This window comes from Blennius ocellaris (genome assembly GCF_963422515.1).
Source record: "Blennius ocellaris genome assembly, chromosome: 13".
NCBI classification, from domain to species: Eukaryota; Metazoa; Chordata; class Actinopteri; order Blenniiformes; family Blenniidae; genus Blennius; species Blennius ocellaris.
Window position 1 is genome coordinate 24,687,444 of NC_137662.1, and position 19,579 is coordinate 24,707,022.

The window sequence follows — 19,579 nt, forward strand, 5'->3', positions numbered from 1 at the left end:
AGAAAGCGAGAATTTTACATATTAACGCACAAAACAAAAATCTTATGAAACTTGATTAACTGAAATACTTTTTTTTTTGTCACTCAAAAAAAAAAACCCACCTTAAATCCCGCACCGGACGTCTCTGATCACGTGACTCCGGATCGACCAATCAGGTCTCGGCACAGTTCCTCTGAAGCTGCAGGTTTTTCTTTTTCTTTTCTTTTTTTCCCCCTGCGGCCTCACCGCAGCTTCCAACGGACCGTCGCCAGTAACTGGCGGGTTTCTGGCGGACTTGTGAAGAGTGACGACAAACTAAAGTAAGTTACACAACAACTAAATGACACTGAAAGACACACCGCTCGTACTCACGGCTCTAAAACTCCGGCTCTCCCGCACACGCCCGCCATTTTGAATTTGTGCAGCGTCACGGCGCGGAGGGCCGCAGTGCATGACGGGAGTTCGCGCTCGTCGTGTTTTACATGTAATTATTGGGCGGTTTTATTCGGTTTGCAGTGTTATTAGTGGTTGTGTTGTGTTTTTGTTGCCTTAGTTCATGTAGTTTAGTTTATTAGTTAGTAAGTTGTGAACCAAGAGTTGAAGAAGGTTTCGTGTGTGTCTGCTGGCCTGTCAAAGTTAAAGCTTAAAGTGCACGTCTGGTTTAAAGTGTGTAACATTGCTTGTTTTAATATCACGGGGGTGTGATGCCATAAAAAATGTTTTTAATCTCCTGTGCATAAAGTTTAATGTAATTAAAAGTATTAATAGGCTAAAATGTTGATCTTATCTGTTTCTGTCGTGTAAAAACAAGACAGGAAGTCGCCAGTTGGTCTCTAACTGTTTGCCTGGATGTAAATACTTTTCTAAAACTGACATTGCACATTTATATCGTGACGTTAGAAAAGAGATTCACATTATCCGCGGCAAGAAACGGCCAAAAGATGAAGATGTTTTATTAAAACTAATGACGGGAACGAGACTTTTCAAATCGCTGCTGCCCTCATACGGGACGATATTTTCCAGAGTCGGCACCATGGCCGAGGAGCAGCAACGACGCGGGATGAGTGAGCTGATCCTCCAGGCGGTGAAGAGACAGGATGACGACGACGAGGCGGCGCCCCCTGCAGAACCCAGTGACGTTCACCACTTAACCCTGGAGTACAGAAGTGAGAAAACGTGAAACCGTCAATCAGTGGATGGGTGTATTGTGGTCATATTAACGTTTTTTGTTTCTATTCTTTTCTTGCAGATATAAAATACATTGAGGGCTTGTGGGGTTTCACCTCGTTGACAGAGCTCCACCTGAACAACAACCTCATCGACAAGATTCTGGGTCTGGATCATCTGATTAACCTGAGAAAGCTCAGTAAGTGTTTTTTTATTCTTTATTTTTTCCACGCCTTTACGCCACGCGTCAGACTGCTGAACGATCCGGCACTGACGATTAAGAGCTAACAAACGACTGATGCGTCTTTCAGATTTGTCGTTCAACCGCATCAGGAAGATGGAAGGCCTCCAGTCCCTGCAGAAACTCAAATCGCTGAATCTATCGGACAACAGAATCGCCGTCATTGAAAACCTGGATGCAATTGAGGATTTGACACATTTCTTCTTCGCAAACAACCTCCTCGAACAGCTGGACAATGTAAAACTTGAATTAATTCCCCACATTCTTTACCTTTTTAGGAATTATTCCTTATTATTTACTTTTTAAAGCTTTTGGTGTTTAACAAGGATATTCAAAATAATCAAGTTAACATTTTTTATACTGGAGGAACTCTGCAGACCTCATAAGGTTGGTCAGTTATAATAAAAATCTGATATGATATTTGACCGCGGGGCCAAGAGTTTGACACCCCTGATCGAAAGCCAATCTACTTCCCTTTGTAGGTGCTCTATCTGCGAAGGTTCAAGAATATATTCACAATCAACCTGTTTGGAAATCCCGCCGTCGATGACGACGATTATAAGCATTTCATGGCCGCCTACTTCCCCAACCTGAGGTTCTTGGATCACGCCGTACCTGATGAGACCACAGTGAGTAGAAACACTCGATGTACCACGACGCCACACAGGAGTACCCATCCTCGCGTTGAAAGCCAGTCTTGGTGTTTTTGTGTATCTACAGAAAAGTGAAGCGTCTGAGAAATACCGCCGCGTCCTGGACGAGACGAGGAGCGGCGAGCTGGAGGCGCGGGAAGCAGACGAGGCTCGGCGACGACGGGAAGCTCAGATGAAATATCACAAGGTGACGTTCTTCTTAGCGCTCGTGTCAGTCCCGCGCCGTCACACCTGACTGACGTGTCACCGAGCGTCGTCTCGCCGTCAGGACGCCTTCGTGGAGTTCCTGAACGGCCCCCGTCTGTTCCAGAGCATGTCCGAAGACGATCCAGAGACCGAGACGCTCCACCGCGCCCTACGAGTTTCCCCTCTGCTGACAAGATATCCTACTTTTCCCTAATCCGTGCATAATCATTGAGCACTTCGCGTAATTCCTTGACCTTGCACCTACATTCAAGAGCCAGACGGTGGCGCTGTGCACTCAGCTCTTTGAAACGGGCCTTGCCGAGTACAACCGGAGGGAGTCGGAGGTGAAGTCTTTGCACGGCGGCCTGAGCGCGGCGGCGGCGTTCTACCAGCAGGAACAGTCGCGGAGAGTGGAAGCGTTCGATCGGGAGCAGGGGAGGGCAAGGCGACGGGAGCGACACACCTCCACCCAGTTTCTCCCGGTTTGGGGCCAAATCTTCTGATCTGTCCCGTCTTCACCTCCGCAGAGAACATCAAAGTTGCAGCAGACGTCGGATCCGGGCGCGGCTGCCGTGGAGATCGGCCGCTGCCGAGCCGAGATCAACCGTCTGTACGAGAGCCTCATGGCGCTGGAGTTCCAGCTCGTCCATCAGGTCAAGGTACGCCGATGTTCACGTCACGTCGTGGGGGACGGTGGGAGGAGGTCGGTGTCTGCTGCCCGCGATGCTGTGTTGATTTCAGGTAAACATCGAGGAGTTCGACGACAACATCTCAGAAATGGTGGAGAACTTCGTCAGGACTGCAGAAGAGACATATCCAGTTTCATATCATGACGTGACCAATATGTATTTTTACTATATACAAGTAGGTAGGTGGATAGATAGAGAGATACTAGACAGACGTATAGAAAGAAAGTGCTTTGAACACTTATTTAGTATACTTTTAAAATTGCTGAATTCTCCATGGACGTGTTTATTAATTATCGATTCTTTAACACAATCACACGTTTGTACAATGTCGAGATCTGGAAGACGACTATTACTGCTCGCTGAAAGAAGCCGCCCGGGCAACTCTGGCCAAAGTGGCCAAGGACACGGAGGCCAAGGACTTGCCAAGCGAGGTTGTAACGGTCAGTGTCGCCACGCACAGACCAAAGCTCGTCGTACGAAGTGACGGCTTTCCGTGAAGTTACCGGACTCGTTACAGTTGTACGATTGAACACCGGTGACGGCGAGGGTTTATGTGTGTGGCAGCTTTCGGGCAAGTAAGCAACCGAAAGGTGCTGAGCGCACGGCAAGGAGGCGGGAGGAATGAGTCGTTGTCCACATGTTGATGAGAACGATAAGAACGGAGGCCGGTGGCAGGTTGCGGTGTTCTGAGGCAGGACTATTCACATCTGTGTTGAACGTGTAGCTCTTCTCAGATAAAGACGCAGTGATGGACCTCCTGATCACGTGCCACCAGAACCACATCGCCAAACTCCACAACCGCGAGAATCAGCTGGTCGAAGGCATTAATGCCTGGAAAGTGGCCCTGATTAAAGAGGTATCAACTAAAATGTCATGTATTTATTTTTTGGGGGGGGGTTTAATGTGTATTAGCCACGTATTTTGCATTCATCGTTTTCTTTTCGGGGTTTTCACAGATCCAAGACGAAGAACTACGTCTGCACCGCGTCCACGTCTCGGACTTCCTCAAACACAGGGACGGCTTGACGGAGCGGCTCAAGAAGTTCCACTGAAACCAAGATTCTCCCACCGACCGGGACTTAAGCTCGTACCTACCATTATTAAAGTCACACGCGGAACTGTGGATTTTATTTGTGTGCAGCACGTTACTCATTACTCACTCTGTTCTCATACGTCTACTTACGTTTCTCAACCGCGTGCAAACACACAGCAAATCTGAAAAACAAATAGAAAATGCATCGTGAGCAATTAAAGACCTTAAGCTCTCCTCATTACAGCTTCTGTGGATTCATTTTACACGTATAAACAGAGATGGTTTAACAAAAAAAAAGTTAATTTTCCAGGGTTATTGTTCTCTACTGCACCGGTTTCATCACACAAACAAATAAACAGGCATACTTGTCATCAATAACGCACGACGAGTACGAAACTGCTGCACAAGATGGAAAGGTGTGTACGGAGCCAGTCTAGCTAACGCAGGCCACGTTTGTTTTTTTTTTGTTTTTTTAAGAAAACATATTTCCCTTTACGTTTAAAAAAAAATTCTTAATTTACACTGACCCATATATCCATATCCTCTGAGGCAGCTGTAGGGGGCAGTGCAGCAAGAAGTAAAGCTATAAACACTGTAAGCCTATCAGAGTGCAGCGCCGCCATCTTGGAGAGGTCTTCCCGCTCGTGCTGAACTTAAAGGGAGCGGGCGTCCAGTAGCGGGCGTCCAGGAGCGAGCGTCCAGTAGCGGGCGTCCAGGAACGGGCGTCCAGGAACGGGCGTCCAGGAGCGAGCGTCCAGTAGCGGGCGTCCAGGAGCGGGCGTCCAGGAGCGAGCGTCCAGGAACGGGCGTCCAGGGGCGGGCGTCCAGGAGGGGGCGTCCAGGAGCGAGCGTCCAGTAGCGGGCGTCCAGTAGCGGGCGTCCAGGAACGGGCGTCCAGGAGCGGGCGTCCAGGAGCGAGCGTCCAGTAGCGGGCGTCCAGGAACGGGCGTCCAGGGGCGGGCGTCCAGGAGGGGGCGTCCAGGAGCGAGCGTCCAGTAGCGGGCGTCCAGGAGCGGGCGTCCAGGAGCGAGCGTCCAGTAGCGGGCGTCCAGGAACGGGCGTCCAGGGGCGGGCGTCCAGGGGCGGGCGTCCAGGAGGGGGCGTCCAGGAGCGGGCGTCCAGGAGCGAGACGTGCAGTCGGACGCCCGGTCCACCCAGCTTTTTTTCTGCGTTGAATGACAATCAGATTCATGTTTCATCAGAGCGAGTCCACGAACAATGGCTTTCAAAGGACCATTAAAATTCAACCCTATAGCGATTTGACAAATTGCTTATCTGCTGATTTTCAACCGGATGATGAGGGGAAGTAAAGAGGGATGGAGGGAGGCTGGGAGAGCGCGCAGTGGAAAAGCAAACAAAATGAAGGAAAATAAAAGGCAAAAAAAAAAAAAAAGCGAGATGAGAAAGTAATTTGTAGCAGGTGACATAAAAGACAAGCTGAAGGTCTTATGGAGGGAAAAGCATCTTGTTTCACATCAGAGGAAACAAGCAATCAACGCATAGCGAGCCGGGAATTGATATCAAAGGTGACGTCGGCAGAACGGGAGCGGCGGGTTTGTGTGGAAATGAAAACTTGGGACGCGTCGCACGTAATGAGTTCACATTAATCTTATTTCAGAGAAAATGACACACCTGCTTCGGAGGAACCCATTTAGTGAGTCTTTCCTGCAACGCTGTCGATTAGGGAACAACGCAGAATGTTGATGCTTCTGCGCTCAAAACACATGAAGGGAACAAGTAAGGAAACGACACCGTCTATGTGTAGGAACCGTCTGAAACTCCGACCCTGCACACGGGACCAGAAGACACTAGAGCCGATCCAGTATCGGGATCAGGTTCTGATGTTGACGTAATTCAGAAATATCTGGAATATCCAGAAATAAGCCTCGTCTGTTTCACTGTTACTGAAATGACCAGACACTCGTTTCCCTGCCGCCGCAAACTGTGGACTGGATTTCAGGAACGGAGGCTAGTCCAGAACCGAGACGTCCAACATCCAGAATCCACCTTCAAAAGTAGAATCCAGTCCAGATCTGAGACGTCCAACATCCAGAATCCAACTTAAAAAGTAGAATCCAGTCCAGAACTGAGACGTCCAACATCCAGAATCCACCTTAAAAAGTAGAATCCAGTCCAGAACCAAGACGTCCAACATCCAGAATCCACCTTAAAAAGTAGAATCCAGTCCAGAACGGAGACGTCCAACATCCAGAATCCACCTTAAAAAGTAGAATCCAGTCCAGAACGGAGACGTCCAACATCCAGAATCCACCTTAAAAAGTAGAATCCAGTCCAGAACCGAGACGTCCAACATCCAGAATCCACCTTAAAAAGTAGAATCCAGTCCAGAACCGAGACGTCCAACATCCAGAATCCACCTTAAAAAGTAGAATCCAGTCCAGAACCGAGACGTCCAACATCCAGAATCCACCTTAAAAAGTAGAATCCAGTCCAGAACCGAGACGTCCAACATTCAGAATCCACCTTAAAAAGTAGAATCCAGTCCAGAACGGAGACGTCCAACATCCAGAATCCACCTTAAAAAGTAGAATCCAGTCCAGATCTGAGACGTCCAACATCCAGAATCCACCTTAAAAAGTAGAATCCAGTCCAGATCTGAGACGTCCAACATCCAGAATCCACCTTAAAAAGTAGAATCCAGTCCAGATCTGAGACGTCCAACATCCAGAATCCACCTTAAAAAGTAGAATCCAGTCCAGAACTGAGACGTCCAACATCCAGAATCCACCTTAAAAAGTAGAATCCAGTCCAGAACTGAGATGTCCAACATCCAGAATCCACCTTAAAAAGTAGAATCCAGTCCAGAACCGAGACGTCCAACATCCAGAATCCACCTTAAAAAGTAGAATCCAGTCCAGAACCGAGACGTCCAACATCCAGAATCCACCTTAAAAAGTAGAATCCAGTCCAGAACCGAGACGTCCAACATTCAGAATCCACCTTAAAAAGTAGAATCCAGTCCAGAACCGAGACGTCCAACATCCAGAATCCACCTTAAAAAGTAGAATCCAGTCCAGAACCGAGACGTCCAACATCCAGAATCCACCTTAAAAAGTAGAATCTAGTCCAGAACCGAGACGTCCAACATCCAACATTCTGGATATTACAGTATATTCTACCTTGTACAGAGTGAAAAGTAGATTCCAGTCCAGAACTGAGACGTCCAACATCCAGAATCCACCTTAAAAAGTAGATTCCAGTCCAGAACTGAGACGTCCAACATCCAACATTCTGGATATTATATTCTACTTTTTACAGAGTGAAAAGTAGAATGTAGTCCAGAACTGAGTCGTCCAACATCCAGAATCCACCTTAAAAAGTAGAATCTAGTCCAGAACCGAGACGTCCAACATCCAACATTCTGGATATTACAGTATATTCTACCTTGTACAGAGTGAAAAGTAGATTCCAGTCCAGAACTGAGACGTCCAACATCCAGAATCCACCTTAAAAAGTAGATTCCAGTCCAGAACTGAGACGTCCAACATCCAACATTCTGGATATTATATTCTACTTTTTACAGAGTGAAAAGTAGAATGTAGTCCAGAACTGAGTCGTCCAACATCCAGAATCCACCTTAAAAAGTAGAATCTAGTCCAGAACCGAGACGTCCAACATCCAACATTCTGGATATTACAGTATATTCTACCTTTTACAGAGTGAAAAGTAGATTCCAGTCCAGAACTGAGACGTCCAACATCCAGAATCCACCTTAAAAAGTAGATTCCAGTCCAGAACTGAGACGTCCAACATCCAACATTCTGGATATTATATTCTACTTTTTACAGAGTGAAAAGTAGAATGTAGTCCAGAACTGAGTCGTCCAACATCCAGAATCCACCTTAAAAAGTAGAATCTAGTCCAGAACCGAGACGTCCAACATCCAGAATCCACCTTTATCCAGGCGTAAAACATATTTCCCTGTGGAACGCCGCTCTCCTGCAGACGTCTCGCTAACAGAAGCCAAACGGCGCCGTCGAGATGTCAAAGTTCTGCAATAGAATCCTGAGACCTGATGGGGGCGAAATAAAAAAAGAAAGAGTACCTTTGATTTATTTATTCTTAAACCACTGCGTGATGGTGTGTCTGGGAGTGAGTGTCCCCCGCAGCCCGGCGTCTCCTGGAGGACGGTCGGGGACGGCCTGGTAATTCTGCAGGTCAGAGCCCAGCAGCGGAGGCTAATGGATTCCTGCCCGGGAAGCGAGACTCTGGAACCCCGATGACAAGATGACTGACAGCCAGATTAGAGCCCAGACGGAGGGAGGGAGCGAGGGAGGAGAGGCGGACGGCTACGACACCAGGACTCGTGATGGGGAGACGAAGGGAGAGTGAGAGGACGAGGACAGATGTGATGAAAATGTAAAAAAAAAACACCACAATTTGACGTGAGACGAGCTGCTAAGACGAGACATTCATTCCACTTCCTGTGGGCTGGCACTCCATTTGGTGCTCGGTTCTGGACCAGATTCTACTTTTTACGGAGTGAAAAGTAGAATCTAGTCCAGAACTGAGACGTCCAACATCCAGAATCCACCTTAAAAAATAGAATCCAGTCCAGAACTGAGACGTCCAACAACCAACATTCTGGATATTATATTCTACTTTTTAAGGTGGATTCTAGATGTCTAGATGACTTTTGTCTGGGTTCTGGACTAGATTCTACTTTTGTCTCATTCTGGACTAGATTCTACTCTTGTCTCGGTTCTGGACTAGATTCTACTTTTGTCTTGTTCTGGACTAGATTCTACTTTTGTCTCATTCTGGACTAGATTCTACTCTTGTCTCGGTTCTGGACTAGATTCTACTTTTGTCTTGTTCTGGACTAGATTCTACTTTTGTCTCATTCTGGACTAGATTCTACTTGGTTCTGGACTAGATTCTACTTTTGTCTCATTCTGGACAAGATTCTACTTTTGTCTTGTTCTGGACTAGATTCTACTTTTGTCTCATTCTGGACTAGATTCTACTTGGTTCTGGACTAGATTCTACTTTTGTCTTGTTCTGGACTACATTCTACTTTTGTCTCATTCTGGACAAGATTCTACTTGGTTCTGGACTAGATTCTACTTTTGTCTCATTCTGGACAATATTCTACTTGGTTCTGGACTAGATTCTACTTTTGTCTCGTTCTGGACTAGATTCTACTTTTGTCTCGTTCTGGACTAGATTCTACTTTTGTCTCATTCTGGACTAGATTCTACTCTTGTCTCGGTTCTGGACTAGATTCTACTTTTGTCTTGTTCTGGACTAGATTCTACTTTTGTCTCAATCTGGACTAGATTCTACTTGGTTCTGGACTAGATTCTACTTTTGTCTTGTTCTGGACTAGATTCTACTTTTGTCTCATTCTGGACTAGATTCTACTTTTGTCTCATTCTGGACAATATTCTACTTGGTTCTGGACTAGATTCTACTTTTGTCTCGTTCTGGACTAGATTCTACTTTTGTCTCATTCTGGACTAGATTCTACTCTTGTCTCGGTTCTGGACTAGATTCTACTTTTGTCTTGTTCTGGACTAGATTCTACTTTTGTCTCAATCTGGACTAGATTCTACTTGGTTCTGGACTAGATTCTACTTTTGTCTTGTTCTGGACTAGATTCTACTTTTGTCTCATTCTGGACAAGATTCTACTTTTGTCTCATTCTGGACAATATTCTACTTGGTTCTGGACTAGATTCTACTTTTGTCTCGTTCTGGACTAGATTCTACTTTTGTCTCATTCTGGACAATATTCTACTTGGTTCTGGACTAGATTCTACTTTTGTCTCGTTCTGGACTAGATTCTACTTTTGTCTCATTCTGGACAATATTCTACTTGGTTCTGGACTAGATTCTACTTTTGTCTCGTTCTGGACTAGATTCTACTTTTTAAGGTGGATTGAGTGAGAAGCCAGACTGAGAGTTTCCGTCCTCCTGGGAAAGTGACGTCTATTAACATCGTGTGACAACATTTCATTGTTTGTGTTGAAAAAGGTGATTCAAGGGGCGACGGACTCTTAATTCTCAACCACTTCCTCATTTACAATCCAGAAGCCTTTTAACCTCTGTTTATTGTTTTTTAAATTGTCAAACTAGACGTGTGTATAATGTGCATTTCTATGTGTATTCAGGGCGATTTGGCCTGAAGAGAAAAAACGGATTTTTTTGTTTTTCTCAATGCAAATTAAAAATGACCTGCAGACATCAGATATATTGTCCAAAAGTGCAGCTTTATCGCCGTGATTGTCCCCGGAGCTAACAAAAAAAAAAAAAAATACCTATAGACAATGGTAAGGTGGCGGGTGGAGGAAGTCTTACAGTAAGTCCGCTCTGATTGGTTCTCCGCCACGACGACCAGCAGCTGAATTACAAAGAGATCAAAGAAATCCTCCCGTAAAGGAAAGGTGGCTTTGTGGGGAATTTAGATACAGACATGATAATGTGACTGGCCAGGGGAGGGGTGGGGGCCGGTGGAGGGGTTGGGGGGGGGGGGGGGGGGGGGGGTGTACATATGAAGCTGGATTTCCTTCACAAAGCCGGTGTGACACGGAAACAAGCAAATAATCCCGTTTCTGGATTCTGTGTTTCTTCTCTCTCGTCCTTTGAGAGACTCAGACGTTCCGTCTATTTCCTCTCCAGTCGGATGATGTTTGTCCGCCGTCTTGTCCTCGTTCCGACCGTCCGACTGTTTTTTTTGTCTCATCCCTTCTTGTTCTCTTTATTCCAACATTCTTTTTTTTTTTTTTTTTGCAAACGAAAGATGAAAGGCCTGTTGTGTTTTTATTCTGCTCTTTCTCTCGGCTCAGATGAAAGATCTCTCTCTCTCTCTCCATCTCTCTCTCTCCATCTCTCTCTCTCTCTCTCTCTCTCTCTCTCTCTCTCTCTCTCTCTCTCTCTCTCTCTCTCTCTCTCTCTCTCTCTCTCTCTCTCTCTCTCTCTCTCTCTCTCTCTCTCTCTCTCTCTCTCTCTCTCTCTCTCTCTCTCTCTCTCTCTCTCTCTCTCTCTCCGCCTTTTGTTCTTCGCCACATGCTGTTCGACTGAAGGCTCAGGTCAAACGGACCGACCCCGCCGCACATCGCTAACGCGCTGCGGAGGAATACTTAAATTACGCTCACTGCAGGGGCGGAAGCCGCGCAGAACGCCGGCGTCAAACTCCTGCGGGCGTCGTGGTGACGGGGCGACGGGGCGACGGGGCCGGCGGCCTGCAGCTGTTCACGCTCAGACACACTCAGTTCCGCCACGCCGGCGTTGGCGTGTCCTCGCCGTGTGCGGGGGTCGGCGTGGCGGACGCTCGCCGCTAACCGGCAGGAAGCAGATCCAAATAAAGCCTCACTGGACGTAGGACACACGCCAGGCCTGCAGGGGCGCTGTGACTCACCAGACACACCAACACAATGTAGAAGAAGGCAGGGAGCACATAGAACTATAGAAGTAGACACCTATAAATAGATTTCTATAGAACTCTGGGTTCTCGAGGTCTATACTTCTAGTAATCAGGAGCTTCTGCAGCGCCACCTGGAGCATGTCGGCCGCCTGCATACACACACACACACACGCACACATATATACATATACATACATACATACATATATACACACACACATATATATGTATATATAATATGTGTGTGTATGTGTACATATACATATATATATGTGTGTGTGTGTATATGTATGTATGTATGTATATGTATATATGTGTGCGTGTGTGTGTGTGTGTATATATACACATTTATACATACATAAACACACACACACACACACACACACACACACACACACACACACACACACACACACACACACACACACACACACACACACACACACACACACACACCACACCACACACACACACACACACACACATATATACATATACATATACATATATATACATACATATATACATACATACATACATACATATATACACACACACACATATATATGTATATATATATATGTGTGTGTATGTGTACATATACATATATATATGTGTGTGTGTGTATATATACACATTTATACATACATAAACACACACACACACACACACACACACATATATAGTCTGTCCAGAATTTTGACCAATGAATTCTGGGTATAAAAAAGAAAATAAAGATTCTGTCGTTCCAAACACACAGAGAACCGACGGGTGAAGAAGAAGAGAGGATGGAGAGAGAGAGCGAGGGAGGAGAGCGGAGGTGTGACGCCCGGGACTCCAGGTGAGGTTTTTACAACGTGGAACTTCACAACACGTCCAGAGGATTCATCCAACAACCTCACACTTCCTTCTGTCAGTTCCCCCTCTCACCGTCTCTCTCTCTTTCTATGAATATATATATATATATATATATATACACACACACTGTCCTTACACACACACACACACACACACACACACACTTCCGGTGCTCTTTGAACTCGTGAAAAAAACATGTAACCGGTGAAACAGGAGACTTTGTGGAACCAGAGTACCTCGACTCCTCGGTTCCAGTTCTACAGTCCAGATTATCCAGATTAACTCCCGACAGTCGCAGAAACAAATCCACATGATTTCATCTTCATCTTTGTTATTTCTTATACTGAATATTTTGCAAAAAGTACATTTGGGAAAGACTGGAATTGAATTCACGCTTCGTGTTCGGGTTGAAGAATTAATTTCACGAAAGGTCAGTCTATTTTTTTTTTTTTTTTTTAAAGCAAAAAGGACAAATTTCCCAGCGAGAAATTAAAGCCAATTAAAGTCAACCTGGAGAGACGGGGGGGGAAGAAAAGGATTCACAATGTGCTTAACGAAGCAGTAAGTGTCGGCTTCACGTTAAGTGAACTGAACCTTCCTCACGCTATTAAGAGAAGATGAAGAAGAAATGGAGAGACTGCAGGGTAAGACGTCCACCGAGGATTAAATTAGCGAGTCCCGTTCAAAACCAGCGGTCGGTCAGAGTCCGTCAGGAGAACCGCTGATGTCCAGGTGGTACTGGGACCCCCCCGGACCCCCCCGGACCCCCCCAGGTCCGGTAATAATCTTAATTCTTAAACCAGAGAATTTCGTCTTCTTTGCGGAAAAGTTTTGACGCTTCGGGAACAAAACAGACGGAAAGCGATCCGACGGCTCAAGACCTTCGTTGCGGCTAATCCGAAATTCCCGACAGTTTGTTTTAATCTGCGCTAAACAAGAAACATCTGATGTCGTGTTGGTGCCTCGTGCTAATGACACGATGTGAGGAAGAAGAGTTTTAACGAATCCTGGAGGTTTTTATCCAGCACAGCTTCTCTCCACTAGAACCCCACACCATCAGCAGAAGACACAATTGAGACTCGTTCCGTTTACCTGCTAATTAGACGTCTTGATCATTAAAAAACATAAAATACGGGTCACGCCGCCTCTCTTCACCACCAGGGAACCAAACCTACTGGATGTGGGTAAATTAAAAAGGACTCGTCCTACAAGGAGTAAATATAGTATCACCAGCAGGGATGGAGGCTCGTTGAGACACACTGGGACGACCCGGGTGGACCAGATCCACCGGGGACGTCCCAGAACCCAGAACTCTGACCCAGAGGAGGAGGAGAGGAGGAGGAGAGGAGAGGAGAGGAGAGGAGGAGGAGGAGGAGAGGAGAGGAGGAGGAGAGGAGGAGGAGGAGGAGGAGAGGAGAGGAGGAGGAGAGAAGAGGAGGAGAGGAGAGAAGAGGAGTAGGAGAGAAGGAGAGAAGAGAAGAGGAGTAGGAGAGTAGGTGAGAAGAGGAGTAGGAGAGGAGTAGGAGAGAAGGAGAGAAGAGGAGTAGGTGAGAAGAGGAGTAGGAGAGGAGAGGAGTAGGAGAGGAGAGAAGAGGAGGAGGAGAGAAGAGGAGGAGGAGAGGAGAGGAGTAGGAGAGAAGGAGAGAAGAGAAGAGGAGTAGGAGAGTAGGTGAGAAGAGGAGTAGGAGAGGAGAGGAGTAGGAGAGAAGGAGAGAAGAGGAGTAGGTGAGAAGAGGAGTAGGAGAGTAGAGGAGTAGGAGAGTAGGTGAGAAGAGGAGTAGGAGAGAGTAGGAGAGAAGGAGAGAAGAGGAGTAGGTGAGAAGAGGAGTAGGAGAGGAGAGGAGTAGGAGAGGAGAGAAGAGGAGGAGGAGAGAAGAGGAGGAGGAGAGGAGAGGAGTAGGAGAGAAGGAGAGAAGAGAAGAGGAGTAGGAGAGTAGGTGAGAAGAGGAGTAGGAGAGGAGAGGAGTAGGAGAGAAGGAGAGAAGAGGAGTAGGTGAGAAGAGGAGTAGGAGAGAAGAGGAGTAGGAGAGAAGAGGAGTAGGAGAGAAGAGGAGGAGGAGAGGAGAGGAGAGGAGTAGGAGAGAAGAGGAGTAGGAGAGGAGAGGAGTAGGAGAGAAGGAGAGAAGAGGAGTAGGAGAGAAGAGGAGTAGGAGAGGAGAGGAGTAGGAGAGAAGGAGAGAAGAGGAATAGGAGAGAAGAGGAGTAGGAGAGAAGGAGAGAAGAGGAGTAGGAGAGAAGAGGAGGAGGAGAGGAGAGGAGAGGAGTAGGAGAGAAGAGGAGTAGGAGAGTAGAGGAGTAGGAGAGAAGGAGAGAAGAGGAGTAGGAGAGGAGAGGAGTAGGAGAGAAGAGGAGTAGGAGAGAAGGAGAGAAGAGGAGTAGGAGAGTATGAGAGTAGAGGAGTAGGAGAGGAGGAGAGAAGAGGAGTAGGAGAGTATGAGAGTAGAGGAGTAGGAAAGAAGAGGAGTAGGAGAGGAGTAGGAGAGAAGGAGAGAAGAGGAGTAGGAGAGGAGGAGAGAAGAGGACTAGGAGAGAAGAGGAGTAGGAGAGAAGGAGAGAAGAGGAGTAGGAGAGGAGAGGAGTAGGAGAGAAGGAGAGTAGAGGAGTAGGAGAGGAGGAGAGAAGAGGAGTAGGAGAGAAGGAGAGTAGAGGAGTAGGAGAGGAGGAGAGAAGAGGAGTAGGAGAGAAGGAGAGTAGAGGAGTAGGAGAGGAGGAGAGAAGAGGAGTACTACAGGACATTAAAGACACACCATCACACTCATGGTTCTAACAATCCACATCTCCCACATTTATCTTCAATTTTAATAATGTGTAGCGATAAAGGAGCTGAGAGCTGCAATGCATCATGGGAGTTTCTGTTTGTGGTGTTTTAAATGTAATTATTGGGGTTATGTTAGGTTTGTAGTGTTGCTAATAATTGTGTTTTTGTTGCTTAGTTCATGTAGTTTAGTTTATTAGTTGTAAGTCGTCAACCAGCAGTGAAGGAGGTTTTGTGTGTCGTCTCCTCCTGGCATGGTCTTCATGTGGGACTGTCAAAATAAAAGACTGATGTGCACTTCTGTTGTAAAGTAAAAGATTTTTCTGTGTGTTCAGTGGGAAACGGGACCAAAGGTTACCGACCCCCGTCCTAAACAAATAAAGAACAATGGCAAACAAAATAATAAAAGTAGAATTAAAAGGTAAAAAGCTCTATTTATGAAGGATCAATGTCACTTCCAGCTTTTCTAGTGTCGTCCTCCTTAATTATGTATTTGAAAAAAACAAAAACGTTTTAACATTCCTTAATCTGCCAACCAGCAGGACGATGAAAGAAGAAGCTTTGTGTTGCTTTAACGCCATGAAGGAGTATTTTTGATCTTGTGCCGCCATCTAGTGGCAGAAGTTGATTCTTTCAACAGCTTTTAAATCAACGATCCAACGTTCTTACATCAGACTTTAATCTTCAGGCTTCTACTGGTGCGTTTATAAAAAAAAAAAAAAAGAAATTGTCTTGTCAGCAGTTTCAGGCAGAAAATCTCAGTTGTGGATTCCAAAAAATGACGTCTGTTGATTCTATGATCCAGAAAACGATCCTGGGGAGGGAAACTCCGCCAGCAGGACACAAATCCAAACGTACAGGTTTGTCCTCGTCTCGTCTTTAATGTGTTTTAATGTCACAGCGCCACCTAGTGTCAACTGAAAAGGACAAGATGATGAACAACACCTCCTACTTATTTTGATAAAGTGTCACTTCTCGCCAAAAGAGAGGAAATAATTCAGTTGTTTTGAAGGCTGGAAGTGAAATATGGTGAAGTTTGAACTGATTTATTGGCCTAATTAAGTTTTCCATTATAATCTAATGAGTTGTTGTTGTTGTTGTTGTTGTTTTTATGCAAATACATGTTAACAGGCCTGGGTGGGTTGTGTAGACGTATATACCATAGAATCCGGTTCTAACAGTTGTGTCTCAATCGGGTCTGAAGACAGACGCGTTGTTCTGGCGACTCAACCTGAAGAGTTCCTGCAAAAACAAAAACAACAACAACAACAAAGAATATGTGAGTACGTGCAGGTTGATTGTGGTTCCAGGAGGAGGAACTTTAACCTCGATTCTCTTAATGGACGTTTAATCTGCTCATAGAACCTCCTGAACCGTGAGAGTTCAAGACTCTTCACATGAAGATGAACCATAAAATGAGATGAAGCGTCTTTTACTGACAACGGATGCTATGCTAGGATCTTGTTGGGGCGGGGGGGGGGGGGGTTGTGATGTCACATGGGGAACAAACGTCAGGTGTTTCTATATCTTATATCAGAGTTTTACAACCACACTGGTGTTTCCTCCAGATCGTCAGCTGAACCGTGGGAAATTAATCAATTTCACATTTTTTTCTAAAAAACCTTTGCTCTCACAGCGACAGTGTGTTGCAGAGTAATCCTGTATAAATACTCTTCACCACTAGAGGGCAGCACAGAACTTTGCCGGTGAAATGTAAAGTGACAGACGTCAGTGTGGTTCATCTCCACCTCCTGCTACCATCTTGTATCAAAGTACTGTGTCAGTGACAGTGATGGAGAAGTTTTTGAAAACCAGGATCTCAGCTCTTCATCCATCAGGTCCAGGTTTCACACTGAGGGAGGCACTATTAAAAAAAGTCCTTGCTTTCTGGATTTACTGGATTCCTGTTGATAAAACTTTGATGAGAAAGACTTTATATTGTTAATAGAGGCTACAGAGTTTAACTTTGTAACATTTTCAGGTGGAGGTGTGACTCCAGAGTTTTACAAAGAAAAAAGTGTGCCTTGGCTCAAAAAGGTTAAAATCACTATCTTCTATACTCCGTATGGATCAAAGCAGCTGGTTCACTGGAGGTAAAGTCAGTCGTCAGGACTTGTGAGACACTGAGAGGCGTCGTCAGTAAGTCCAATATAAACTGACACACATTTGACCCCAGAGCCTGTAAATCCTCACAATACCTGACGTAGCCGACGTAGCCGACATAGCCGACGTAGCCGACTCAGCGTCTGTGTGTCGTCTGTCGCTCTGCGGGAATCAGAGAATGAGAAAATCCCGTCAGGATGAGGAAATGCATCGTGTTGGAAAAGATGTTTGATGAGAGACAAATGTAACCCGACTTCACACTGACACCCCCCCCAAACCCCCCTAACCCCCTAACCCCCCCCCCCGCCCAGGCCCCTGCTCGCCTCGGGGGAAACAACAGATTTGTGTGTGTGTGTGTGTGTGCATGCTGATCATTCCATCAGTGACGGTCCCCAGCTGTCCTGCCCCCCCCCCCCCCAAAATGTGGATTAAAGCCCCTCAGTTAACTTCTCCAGTCTCCCTGACTGGAAGTGAGGCTCACACACACACACACACACACACACACACACACACACACACACACGAGAGATGACGGCAGTGGTGATTTGTGGACCACCCTTAACCCCCCCCCCCCCCTCCCCCCCCCATGAGAAACAGGAGCTCAGAGTTCACATGCTGGTCAGTCCAGCTTCCCGCTACTCGCCACCCGCGGCCACAGCCTGTTAGAATCCTCCTGTTAGAACCCTCCTTCTGGAACCTTCCTACTAGAACCTTCCTACTAGAACCCCCCCTGTCCTCCTGCTAGAACCAACCTGCCCCCCTACTGGAACCCCCCTGCTAAAACCCTCCTGCTAGAACCCTCCTGCTAGAACCCCCCTGCCCTCCTGCTAGAACCTTCCTGCTGGAACCCTCCTGCTGGAACCTTCCTGCTGGAACCCTCCTGCTAGAACCCCCCTGCCCTCCTGCTAGAACCCCCCCTGCCCTCCTGCTAGAACCCCCCTGCCCTCGGCGTGACGAGGGTCCAGGAGCTCCGGATGTTGAGGATTTCCGAGGCGCCAGTTGAGACATGAAGCTTCCGACGGTGGACGTCCTGCTGCTGCTGTCGGTGTTCTGTGGTGAGTCTCTGAGTGTCTCAGTGGACGACTTGTCCTCACGCGTCTGTCTGTCCAAACGTTGAACCAGTGTGTGAAGGAGCCACTAGTGAAAACCAAGAACAAGGAGCCCCCCCCCCCCCCCTGCAGTGTGAGGATTATTGGGTTATTGTCTAGCCTTTCATTCTCTTTGATGTCCTGAACCCGGCGACCGTCGCTGCAGCTAGCGGCGCTAGCTAGTCGCACGCGGGTCAACAACATGTTGGGTGTGTCTCGGAGCTTCGGGACGTTGAAGAACGTTGAGAATGAAAACACGGAGCTGAGATGCTTTTTTTTTTTTACACGACATTCGGGAACATTTCAAACGCTGGCTTTTCCAGAACGCTGAGTCGACTAAACAGAGTGAAGTCGGCAAGAACGTCTGGAATTTGAAAGACGAGCAGGAAGAATTTCTTTTAAAAAGTCCTTCACAATAAAACAGGCCTGAAGTTTATACAATAAGTTGTTGCTGAAATCTTCCCCTTTAAAAGGCTCATTGATACTGCTGGTTCTGAACAAGGGCTTTTATCTTTTCTTTTATCTTTTCTCTTTTTCCTTCTTTTTCTCTCTGTTTTCTCTATTTTTGCTTTTTTTTCTCTTGGTTACTTTTTTCTTTTCTTTTTTCATTTTCTTGTATCTTTTCCATTTTCCCCTTTTTTCTTCTTTTTTCTCTATTTTTGCCTTTTTTCTCTTGTTTTCTTTTCCATTTTCTTGCATCTTTTCTTTCTTCCATCTTTTTTCTCTGTTTTCCCTTTTCGACTTTTTTCCTTCTTTTTTCTCTCTTTTTGCTTTTTCTTCTCTTTTTTCTTTTCATTTTCTTTTATCTTTTCTTCCATCTTTGATCTCTCTTTTCCCTTTTTTCTTCTTTATTTTCTCTCTTTTTGCCTTTTTTCTCGTGTTTTCTTTCTTCTCCTCTTTATTTCTGAGTCGTTGGTCTGCGACGTGTTAATTTTCTGCACACGAAGCGACAGACAGAGATTATAAACATAAACGATTAAGATTTTTAGTTGTTGCCATACAAACTGCTGAAATGTTCACATTTCATTGGAACCGTTGGTCCCGAGCCAGTTTTATTTTTCACACCACTTCCCGTCACGTTAGCATTTGTCCTTCAGGCTGGTAAAAATGCGGCTCAGCGTTGTTCGCATTCCTCGCCGCATTTAAATCTAAAGTATTTCCTGCAGCTGATGTTCTCGCCAGCAGTGATTCATGTTTATTAAAATTAGAAGCTTTGTCTCCAGTGTCTCTCTGATGCAGGACGTTAACGTCAATTTGCACAACGTCCATCGAGGGAAACTGAACTTTCAAAACATTTCTATTTATTTACATTTGTATTTATTCTGGTTATGCAGCTCTATGTCATTTATAGTCTTTTTTTTTTTGGGGGGGTGGGGGGGGGGGGGGGGGTGTTTGAACATTTACCTTTTTAATCTTCTACTGCAGCTCCATTTCTGTTTTT

General features: G+C 46.1%; 2 protein-coding genes across 2 annotated transcripts in view; both read left to right on the plus strand.

Annotated features, from left to right (window-relative positions):
• Nucleotides 1-249: 249 nt before the first annotated feature.
• On the plus strand, nt 250-3,967 carry LOC308138646 (dynein regulatory complex subunit 3-like; the record flags this gene model as incomplete). The annotated part of the gene is made up of 13 exons (XM_080507860.1): nt 250-299; nt 1,003-1,145; nt 1,229-1,345; nt 1,458-1,624; nt 1,870-2,016; nt 2,108-2,227; nt 2,309-2,416; nt 2,499-2,666; nt 2,754-2,885; nt 2,968-3,094; nt 3,249-3,355; nt 3,640-3,771; nt 3,872-3,967. Exons 2-13 carry the CDS (start codon nt 1,013-1,015, stop codon nt 3,965-3,967), a joined length of 1,554 nt encoding a protein of 517 aa, XP_080363986.1. The 5' UTR covers nt 250-299; nt 1,003-1,012.
• A 14,089-nt stretch (nt 3,968-18,056) lies between these two features.
• The window catches only part of LOC308138647 (acetylcholine receptor subunit alpha-like), a gene marked incomplete at its 5' end in the record, with an annotated part of 10,022 nt that continues 8,499 nt past the window's right edge, over nt 18,057-19,579 (plus strand). The window contains one exon of the mRNA XM_080507861.1: nt 18,057-18,105. Within this exon, the coding sequence (XP_080363987.1) occupies nt 18,057-18,105 (49 nt within the window). The remainder of the gene's footprint in view (nt 18,106-19,579) is intronic.